Below are 11,865 nucleotides of genomic sequence, written 5' to 3'. Positions count from 1 at the left end.
CATTTAGTTTAATATGTTAAAAGATTACCAAGTTGGAATTTGAGAGTTCATTAATTGCATTGAATAAATTGCATGTTTGACTTGTATTTTAGGTAGATACATACTGAATGTATATTTTCTAAATATTCAATATTTTATTGACCATTGGTTTATTTTCCTTGTACCAACAAGTGGCCCATGCACATATGGCTAGCAGTAACTGGCCCTAGCGGGTTATTTTAAAAGTCATAAAGTTGGCATAATAATCTTTTGGTAGTGTATGAATGAGTAAGGATGGGAGAATGTAAATAAATATGATAAATAAATATGTAAATATGTTTGATAGAAATATTTAAAAATAGATAAAAATGAAGTTATTTTCAGGTAAAAATTATTGATTTCCTAAGAAAAATTTTCTCTAAAACCTTACATTTATTCAGGTAGAAATGTCAGTGCTGGGAAATGATGATGGTGATGAGAGAAAACTATGCAGAAACAGACTCTGAGAAAAGCTACATGGCGTTATTGTAGTTCCTTTTCGGAGTTCATCCTAAAATTTGTCTGGAACTCTTCTTTTTCCATAAAGTTTCTACACATCCACATTTCTCACTTAATTCAGTATTAACTTTAAGCCAAAAGCCAAATGACTAAACTAAAGTTCACTTCACTTACTTAGTTACAGTAAACAGTGGATCAGTGGTAAAATAGTAACTTAATCACATTTTAGCACATAGTTTTTCTCTTTGGTAAGGAGACATAGCTTCTGTGTATGTGTGATTTGGATGTGTGCAACAGAAGTCCTATATAGGTAAATTTCTATGTTTTTATTAAAACTGTATATAAATGAATGCTTAATATAGAATAAGAAATTAAATCATCAAAGAAAAAAATCTTGATTTAGGTGAAAAATATGGAAACATTAGTTGTCCTTGTGTCTCATATCTGGAATGAATATAAATCAATTAACAGCATGTGTAAATTTCTATTTTAATATCTTATACTACTACCTTTTGGCATTATGAGCTTTTTATTTTACTTATCTATATTTACTTTTCAAAAATTATAATTTGACAAGTTAAAGTGGTATTTTCTGATCTTACAATTTATCAGCAAAGTAAAGCATAAAATTACAATTCAATGAATGCAATTGACATATATGTCATTTCAAATTTCTAGAAGTTTTAGCTAACTCAGTTGATATTGCCAAGTAAAATGATGAAGTAGAATAAAAGAAACATTGTAAAGTTAACTGATTTGCTCATGGTTTGTTTGTTTGTTTTTTTGTTTTGTTTTGTTATGTTTCAGTCAGATAGATTTCTAATCATTGCGCTATTGACCATTTTTCCATGCATAGTACCTGGATAATTCTTTCTCAATCTTTTCTTTTCTTAACTCTTTCATCTGAGAAGACCTTGAAGTTTTATGGAATGAGTTGACAATAACCATGCTGTGAACCAAAACATTAATAAGACCTTCACAATGTTAAAGAGAAACTTATTTTTTGTTTTTTAAATACACCATTTGAGAATAATTTTTTCTTCGCATTTACATAATTTATATAAATATAAACATATATGCTTAATATTTATATAAACATGTCATTTGAACAAAGTCTAAACAGTTTTCATTGCAATTATGTTCCATTGATAAATGCTGACTTGCTTCCATAGCTTTTTATTGTGAATATTTCAGTAATGAACGTGAGACAAATATTTTATCAATGTGTCTTCTTTTGTATTTAGAAACAGAGGAAGGAGTGGAGGATTTTTTTAAATGCTTTTGAGGAATCTCCATAGTATTGTTCCTGTTTAAATGATGATTTGTGAATAATATATTTGGTCATTTGTACATTTTTATATCCTGTTATGTACTACTCTCTCTTCTCTTTTCTGTACTCTCAAGTACTTCTTCAATTTTCATGTACTAACTCTATTGTTTGCTTTTTTCTATTTAAGCAAATATAATTCACATAAATATATAAATAAAACCGAGTTCGTTTAGTGTTGCTCATAGGCATTTTTGGAGGCGGACTCATAACTACTTAGGAGGTTAATTCTTGGAAGGTACTGGATCTATTACTCTCTCAGTACTTATTAATTGCTTGTAGTTCTTCATCTGCAGGTGAGGAATTGGGAGACATTTTGTTGTCCATATTGGCAACGTAACTGATGCTGTCATTGTTCAGGTTTTGGTTAGGCTCCTATAATGTTGATATTTCCTAATTTATAAAGAAGACTTAGTCTCAAAGGGGTCAGAAAGATTGTATTAGTTGTTAGTAACTTTTAAAGTCTACTTCTCAAGACCTGAGCAGACTACATTACATTACATTCATAAAACAGAATTCATTCTATAAGTTGCCAAATCAGAGATTTTTTTAATCTGAATTCTTTGGCACTATAAAATGAAATATGTTGCTGTCATTGTTGTCAAAGCAAATTGTTTATTATTTTTAATATGCAGGAAAGGAATGTACATTTTGTTGAGAAAGTAATGACTATATCAATTCTTGAATACCTAGTCCAGAAAAGATATGCCTTTCAATGAATAAAGTTGTGATTGTGATTTTTGTGTTTTCTATGTCAATTATACCTATGACTCTACTTCTAGCAGTTGCAAGAACTGTCATGGCTTTTGATGAAATTCTACATCATGTAGGTGGCCGCGGAAGATTTCAGATTTGTATGATTGTTTTTCTCAACATTTTATGTCTGGTGATATCTCCTCATGATGTCATGGAGAATTTTACTGCAGCTGTCCCTGATCACCACTGCAACGTAAACCTTGACAGTTCAGGGTCTGAAATTACTACAGCCTGGAACTTGACTACAGAAGCTAGGATGAAGATCTCCATCCCAATGGCCCCAAATCAGAAACCCGAACAATGTCGACGCTTTAGGCACACCCAATGGCAACTCTTATATTCCAATATATCCACTTCTAACAGCACTGAACTAGAGACTGAGCCTTGCCTTGATGGATGGACATATGACCACAGTGATTTTATTTCCACCATTGTCACTGAGGTAAGAAGCTTCAATCCAGTGATGTCTAATGAATTGACTATAGAACACTGACATCTACTAGTGATATGTAAAGTAGCTTTCACAAAATATTGAGACTAAGGAAAGGGATGAGAAGTGTGTGTGTGTAAATACATATTTTTAATATCCATATATTTGAGAAAGCTAATACCATCCATATATAAAATGTTTAACTGAACGTGAGGATTGCATTCAGATATTATGATCAGTAGTGTATTCACATGGTTTGTCTTATTTGGGTAAAAAAAAACTTAGATCTATTATTTACTATTAAGTAGCTTTATGTTTCAGTTTATTAATATTTAAGGTAGTGTTATTTTATATGCTGTTTTTAGGAAAATTCTGTTTAATAATTTCATGTTTAATTATTAAACATTTTAACTTTTTCCCATGACAATGATTATTTAGATTTATGCTGGCTGCAATGATTTGTTTCTCCTTTGTCTACTGCCTACTACTAAAAGAGGCTTCTATGAGAAAGATTGAGAGCCATTATGTCTGGAGGTATACACACAAATATTTATATGTGCATTAGTTAATATTTTATTGCTATGATAAAACACCATAATTAAGGCAACTTATAAAAGAAAGTTCTGTATGGCTTGTGGTTTCAGAAGGTCAGAGTCCATAATGAAAAAGTAACTGAGCAACTCACATTCTTTCCCCAACCACAAGACAGAGAGCAAGCACTGGGATTCTCATGAGTCTTTTGAAATCTCAGTTTCTTCTCAGTGACACAACAAGGCCGTGCTACCACATTCTTCCCCAAGCGTTCTACCAAATAGGAACCAGATATTCAAACATATGAGCCTTGAGAATTTTTTTTATTCCACCACAAGAAGGCAATTTGATACTATTATAACTGAACAAATTAACAGTAACAAGTTCCACCCTAGTGACTATGACCTCCTCAGCTCTGGGATTTTGACCAGCATTACCATACCAAGCATAAAATTCCCCCCTGTGAAGCAGGCCTCAAATCTAGTGGAAAAGTGGTTAGTTATGCCGTGATTGTTTAATCATATCATTCTAACACCAGTGGACACATCTCTTATTAGAAATTGTTGTTTAATGTATTCCAAACCTAATCCTAGACTAAGACAAATATCTTGCATTGTATAAAGGGTAGAAATGTCCTCTTCATCAAAGGCTGAAATTGTAGAACACAGATTAAGAAAACTTAACTACCTTCATTTGCTATAGTCACATGGCTATTAAAGAATAATATTAAACTATAAAGAAAAAATAAAGTTACGAAATTCACAGGTAAATTGGTGGAGATGGAAACTATTATTCTGAGTAAGGTAACCCAGAACTATAAAGGCAAATATTGTATGCTTTCTCTCATCCTTAAATGTTAGTTTTTATTATTCACATATGTTTTATTTTGAATACTCATATATGTCAGGAAATTATTAACGAGCCACTGAGAGAGAGTTTCAAGAGAGGTGAGATAGAATAGTTTATAAAGAAGTAATAATTTATAGAAAGGCTTAGGAGAATAGGGTAGAGGAGAGGACAGGAAACAAAAAGGGAGAAATATTACTATAAGCGTTTAGAAATGTTCCTTGAATTTTAAATATGATACAAATACCCTAATTATAAAACCGGAATTGGGGTGTATAGTATATATGTTCCAATTAAGGCTGAATATTCTGCTGTTCCCTATTTTTTGTGTGTTCACAAGTTCTGTATCTCTGTGCTGCTCACCATCTATGATCAATGGAAATGGCTGGGAGCCGACCTGAGTACTGGCTCTTTACAGAAGTCAGCCAAAGAAGAGAGGCACAGAGGCAGCGAAATTTAATTTTGCAAAAGTAAAAGTTGCTTACTATTCATGTTTACTCTTTGATTCCTTGTTATTGTGGCACCAGAAGCCAATGACTTCAAATAAATTAATACCTGTTAGGATTAGATAAATGATTTATTGCTAAGCACTCCCTTCTCTGGCGAAGCAGACAGAAGCCCCTCACTGAACAGGTTGGTTACCTCTTCCTGAAACAGAACGGGCACTGGCTGCAATGAATTTTATTTGTTACTTTTAGCTTTTTAAAGCTTTTAGATAAAATATTGTGAATAAAAGACTTAAGATCATTTATATACACATTGTGGTTGGAACAATTCATTTCTCTCAATCAACTCTACAAGTTTCACACATGCCTACTTCACTTACATACACATATGCTTACATATGTGCATATAAGCCAACAGATAAATGTATGTATGTATGCATGTATGTAAATATGTATATATGTATGTGGCACATTCCCCCTAAGCCATCATCTTTGTTTCTTTTCTATGGCATTTTTAAAATTGGATATTCTTTGCATTTACATTTCAGGTGTTATCCCCTTTCCCCCAATCCCCTCCCGTCTCCCCCTCCCATTGCCTCCATGAAGGTGCTCCCTCTCCAAACCACCATCTTTCACCTCAGCGCCTCTCCTCCTACACTGGGAGGATGAGCTTTCACTGGACCAAAGGCCTCTCCTCCCGTTGATGCCAGAGAATGCTATCCTCTGCTGCATATGCACCTGGGGCCATGGGTCTCTCCATGTGTGCTCATTGGTTGGTGTTTTAGTTCTTGGGAGCTGTGGTGGGTTTGGTTAGTTGATAATTTTCTTCTACCCATGAGGTTGCAGACCCTTTCAGCTCCTTCAGTCCTTTCTCTAGCTCCTTCATTGGAGACCTTGTGTTCAGTCTGATGGTTAGCTGCAAGCATCCTTCTCTGTAACAGTATGGCTCTGTCAGCGCCTCTAAGCAGGCATGCATATCAGATTCCTACCTGTATGGACTACTTGGCATCAGCAATAGTGTATGGGTTTAGTGGCTGCATATAGGGTGGTTCCCCAGATGAGGCAGTCTTTGAATGATCTTTTCTCCAATCCCTACTCCTCTACTTGTCCCTTTATTTCTTCCCATTAGTGTCTTGTTCTCCTTTATAAGTTCTGTGAATTGTTTATTGGGTATTCTGAGCTTTTTGGGCTAGTCTCCGTGTATTAGTGAGTACATACCAAGTGTGTTCTTTTGTGACTGGGTTACCTTACTCAAGATGATAACTTCAAGTTCCGTCCATTTGCCTAGGAATTTCATGAAGCCATTTTTAAAAATAGCTGAATAGTACTCTGTTGTATAAATGTACCGCAATTTCTGTATCCTGTCATAAATAACATGTTATATAACAGGAAAGTTACAAAAAGGTGTAAATATTAAGTTCAAACAGTGTTTAATTCTGTAAGCTTATTAAGTTCAAAGCAACAATTTATATGTAGTCTTGCCTTATCATAGTGCACACCTGTGTCTTTCCCCTTGGATCTAAATGATTTTCCTTGAACATAAATTTTCTCATGGCTACTTTTCTTTTTCAGTGTAATTATGAAGGTATAATACTTTTATTATGCAGTCTTTACTCACTATTATAAAGAGTGAATCCATTCTATTCTTGATTCTACCTTCATTACATCTTTCTAGGAAAACAACTAAAACCGTCTCTTAAAACTTTCTTCCAAATGTTATTTAAATGAAATCAGGAACGTTGTAAAATCACATATTAATCTAAATAGCATTAATTCATAAATGTTCATCTTTACTTTGATCAGTAGGACATCTGCTAAATATGGTGGGCTAATGCCAAGAGATTAGTATATTAATTTAATAATGACAAAAAGCATATTAATTGCAAGACAAAATTCAGAGATGAAGTCTACTTGGGACCTTGCTTCTCAGAGCTTATCCAACTTAATTCATGCAAAAAGGTGGGTAGCCTCCATAAAGGCCACCTGTTTACTTTCCTAGATGGATCCTGACAGACAATGCTCTGACAAAAAAAAAAAAAGTGGCAGATGCACCAATCTATACATGTAATGTAAGGAGCCAGCTTGCTACTATGTACATTTAGTAAAATAATTTGTAGGGTCTTCCCTAACACCAATGGCATGCGTGCTGCCAAGTTACCTAGTATGTAATCTTTGTCAACTTTAAACATCAACCACAGACCACTTCTCATTATCCAACACGTTTATTCTCTGGCTTTATTTAAGGCATCCTTTCAAATGCTATACATAATAATCCAAGTTAAGATAATTTTATTCACTCTTTTACAGTGGGATTTAGTATGTGATTTTCAGTCATTCAAATACTATGCACAAACAACCTCTTTGGCAGGGAATGTGCTGGCTAGTCCTCTATGTGGGATTATTACTGACAGGTAAGTTTCATTTTATTTTTTACAAAGAAACATCTATGAAACTATTTTAAAAGAATAAGTGTTTTTATTAAAAATTATGAACATCGAAAGACGCTAGTTGGAGTGCATACAATATGCACCATAGATATGTTTGTAGGAAATAACCAATTTTGGAGGACAGAAATTAATGTGATAGGTTCCCAAGACAAGAAAATTTTGAATTGACTCTTCTAAAGAATGAACAGTTGGTAGACAGAAAAAAGGGAAGGGGAAAAATGAAACAAAAATGTTATACAACAAATACTATAAATGAAAAATAGTATATATTTAGCAATGGGAAACAAAGTTAAGTAGTTAAATTTGTAAGAACATAACCTCCATTTTCATTCTTTTATGTGCATGATGATATTTTTTATTTTTTAACTGGTTATTTTATTTATTTATATTTCTTTCTTAAAGTGAAAAATCCAATTTAAAAACATGTTAGAAATTAATATTTTATTTATTTTAAATTAAAAACTTTATTTTAAACACAAAGATAAATGTACAGATTTTAAGCATTTCTGCATAAAAGCATATAAATACATTTTTGTCAGTACTTGATTTTTTTAACGGTTTAATAGTATGTATTAAAATCTTACTAGTTATAATGAGCATAAAGTACACGTAAAACAAGATGTAACCTGGAAATAGTCAAAATATTAAACAACTTTATTTTAAAAAACAGAGATAAATGTACAGATTTGAAAAGCATTTTTGCATAAAAGTATATGAATACATTTTTGCAAATACTTGAAATCTTACTAGTTACAATGAGCATAAAGTACATGTAAAACAAGTTGTAACCTAGAAATACTCAAAGTTTTCTTGGTGTGTAAAGATTGAGACTAATGATTTTTTTTTAAATTTATGTTTTGGCCTATGTTTTTCTTGAACTTCATATAGTCTGTGAGTTGTTTCTGGGGTGTTCAGAGCTTTCTGGGGTTAGTATTCAATTATCAGTGACTGCATATTATGACTGTTCTTTTGTGACTGGGTTACCACACTCAGGATGATATTCTCTAGATGCATCCATTTTCTTAAAAATTTCATCAAGTCATTGTTTCTCACAGCTGAGTAGTACTCCATTGTGTAAATGCACCACAATTTTTGTATCTATATATCTACTGAAAGATATGTGGAAGGATATCTGGGTTCTTTCCAGCTTCTGGCTAATATAAATAGGACTGCTATGAACATTGTGGTGCATGTGTCTTTGTTGTAGGTTGGAGCTTCTCTGGGGTACATGCCCAGAAGTGGAATAACTGGGTCTTCAGGTAGTACAATGTCCATTTTTCTGAGGAATCGCCAGACTGATTTCTAGAGTGGCTGTACCAGTTTACAACCCCACCAGCAGTGGAGAAGTGTTCCTCTTTCTCTGCATCCTTGCCAGCATCTGCTGTCATCTGAATTTTTGTTCTTAGCCATTCTGACTAGTGTAAGGTGGTATCTCTGGGTTGTTTTGATTTGCATTTCCCTGATGACTAAGGATGTCAAGCACTTCCTTAGATGTTTCTCAGCCATTCGATATTCTTCAATTGAGAACTTTTTGTTTAGCCCTGTACCCCATTTTAATAGGGTTGTTTGATTCTCTGGTGTCTAACTTCTTGAGTTCTTTGTATACCTTGGATATTAGGCCTCTGTCAGACGTGCGGTTGGTAAAGATCTTTTCCCAATCTATTGGCTGCTCTTTTGTTTTCTGGACAGTGTCCTTAGCCTTACAGAAACTTTGCAATCTCATTAAGTTCCATTTGTCAATCTTTGACCTTAGAGTACAAGCCATTTGTGTTCTGTTCAGAAAATTTTCTCCTGTGCCAATGAGTTCTAAGGTTTTCCCTACTTTCTCTTCTAATAGTTTCAGTGTATCTGATTTAATGTGAAGATCTTTGATCCACTTACACTTGAGCTTTGTACAAGGAGATAAGAAAGGGTCTATTTTCATTCTTTTGCATGTTGAGTGCCAGTTGGACCAGCACCATTTGTTGAATAGGCTGTCCTTTTTCCATTGAATGTTTACGGCTCCTTTGTCAAAAATCAGGTGACCATATATGTGAGGGCTCATTTCTGGATCTTCTATACTATTCCATTGATCCACATGCCTATTTCTGTACCAGTACCATGCAGTTTTCAGCACAATTGCCTTGTAATTTAGCTTGAGGGCAGGGATAGTGATTCCTGCAGATGTTTTCTTGTTGTTGAGGATGGATTTCGCTATTCTAGGTCTTTTGTTGTTCCATATGAAATTGCACATTGATCTTTCCAATTCCATGAAGAACTGTGTTGGAATTTTGATGGGGATTGCGTTGAATCTGTAGATTGCTTTTGGTAGGATGGCCAGTTTTAAAATGTTGATCCTTCCAATCCATGAGCATGGGAGATCTTTCCATTTTCTGAGATCTTCCTGAATTTCCTTCTTCAGAGATTTGAAGTTCTAGTCATACAGGTCCTTCACATGTTTAATTAGAGTCACACCAAGGTATTTCATATTGTTTGTGACTATTGTGAAGGGTATCTTTTCCCTAATTTCTTTCTCTGCATGTTTGTCCTTTGAGTAGAGGAAGGCTACTTATTTTTTTGAGTTACTTTTATATCCAGCCACTTTGCTGAACTTGTTTATCAGCAATAAAAGTTCTCTGGTGGAATTTTTGGGGTCACTCAAGTACACTATCATGTCATTGGCAAAGAGTCATGTTTTTATCTCTTCCTTTCCGATTTGTATCCCCTTGATCTCCTTTTGCTGTCTAATTGCTCCAGCCAGGACTTCCAGTACTATGTTGAATAGGTAGGGGGAGAGTGGGCAGCCTTGTCGAGTCCCTGATTTTAGTGGGATTGCTTCAAGATTCTCGCCATTAATTTTGATGTTGGCTATTGGTTTGCTGTACATTGCTTTTATTATATTTAGGTATTGGCCTTGGATTCCTGTTCTTTCCAAGACCTTTAACATGAAGGGTTGTTGAATTTTGTCAAATGCTTTTTCAGCATCTAGTGAGATGACCATGTGGTTTTTTTCTTTGAGTTTGTTTATATGGTGGATTACATTGATGGATTTCTGTATATTAAACCATCCCTGCATCCCAGGGATGAAGCCTACTTGATCATGGTGAATGATCATTTTGATGTGTTCTTGGATTCAGTTTGCAAGAATTTTGTTTAGTAATTTTGCATCAATGTTCATAAGTGAGATTGGTCTGAAGTTCTCTTTCCTTGTAGGGTCTCTGTCTGGTTTAGGAAAGAGGATATTGTGGCCTGAAAAGATGAGTTAGATAGTGTTCCATCTGACTATATTTTGTGGAATAGTTTGGCGAGTATTAGTATTAGGTCGTCAATAAATATCTGATGAAATTCTGAACTGAACCAATCTGGACCTGGGCCTTTTTTGGATGGGAGGCTTTTAATGACTGATTCTACTTCTTTAAGTGTTATGGGATTATTTAGATGGTTTACCTGGTCCTGGTTTAACTTTAGTATCTTGTATCTGTCTAGGAATTCATCCATTTCTTCCAGACTTTCCATCTTTGTTCAGTATAGGCTTTTGTAATAGGATGTGTTGATTTCTTGAATTTCCTCAGTTTCAGTTGTTATGTCTCCACTTTCCTTTCTGATTTTGTTAATTTGGATACTCTCTTTTTTCCCTCCAGTTAGTCTGGCTAAGGGTTTATCAATCTTGTTTATTTTCTCAAAGAACCAGTTCTTGGATTTGTTGATTCTTTGAATGGTTCTATTTGCTTCTCTTTGTTCTATTTCTGCCTAAGTTTGATTATTTCTTGCCCTCTATTTCTCTTGCCTGTATCTGCTTCCTTTTGTTCTAGGGCTTTTAGCTGTGCTGTCAGGTTGCTGATGTGAGCTCTCTCCAGTTTCTTTGTGGAAGCACTTAGGGCTATGAGTTTTCCTCTCAATACTGCTTTCATTGCATCCCATAGGTTTGGGTATGTTGTGTTTTCGTTTTCGTTGAATTCTAGAAAATCCTTAATTTCTTTCTTTATTTCTTCTTTGACCCTGCTATCCTTTAACAGAGCATTGTTTAGTTTCCATGTGTATGTGGGCTTTTTGTTTTCTTTGTTGTTATTAAAGACCAGCCTTAGTTCATGGTGATCTGATAAAATGCATGGGAGTATTTCAATCTTCTTATATCTATTGAGACTTGTTTTGTGACCGATTATATGGTCAGTTTGGAGAAGGTGCCGTGAGGTGCTGCGAAGAAGGTGTATTCTTTTGTTTTAGGATGAAATGTTTTGTAAATGTCTGTTAATTCCAATTGGTTCATAACCTCTACTTGTTTTACTGCGTCCTTGTTCAGTTTCTGCTTCCACAATCTGTCCATTGATGAGAGTGGGGTGTTGAGGTCTTCCACTATTATTGTGGGGTGTGCAATGTATTTTTTTTTGAGCTTTAGTAGGGTTTCTCTAATGAATATGGGCGCTCTTGTATTTGGAGCATATATGTTCAGGATTGAGAGTTCCTCCTTATAAATTTTCCCTGTAAAGTTGTAAAATGAGTAAAAAGTGTCCTTCCTTATCTGTTTTGTTAACTTTTGATTGAAAATCTACTTTATTTGATATTAGAATGTCTACTCCAGCTTGTTTCTTGGGGCCGTTTGCTTGGAAGTTTTTCTTTCCATCTTTT

The 11,865-nt window shown here is 34.3% G+C and overlaps 1 protein-coding gene across 1 annotated transcript in view; it reads left to right on the top strand.

The window, feature by feature from the left end:
- The first annotated feature begins 2,596 nt into the window (after window positions 1–2,596).
- The window catches only part of LOC308414257 (solute carrier family 22 member 22-like), a 29,772-nt gene continuing 20,503 nt past the window's right edge, over window positions 2,597–11,865 (top strand). The window contains exons 1-2 of the mRNA XM_080909458.1: window positions 2,597–3,002; window positions 7,121–7,224. Of these exons, the coding sequence (XP_080765584.1) occupies window positions 2,604–3,002; window positions 7,121–7,224 (503 nt within the window). The 5' untranslated portion in view covers window positions 2,597–2,603. The remainder of the gene's footprint in view (window positions 3,003–7,120; window positions 7,225–11,865) is intronic.

This window comes from Micromys minutus (assembly GCF_963924665.1).
Source record: "Micromys minutus genome assembly, chromosome: 33".
NCBI classification, from domain to species: Eukaryota; Metazoa; Chordata; class Mammalia; order Rodentia; family Muridae; genus Micromys; species Micromys minutus.
The sequence above is the reverse complement of the archived record's forward strand: the minus strand, read 5'-3'. Positions and strand labels throughout refer to the sequence as shown.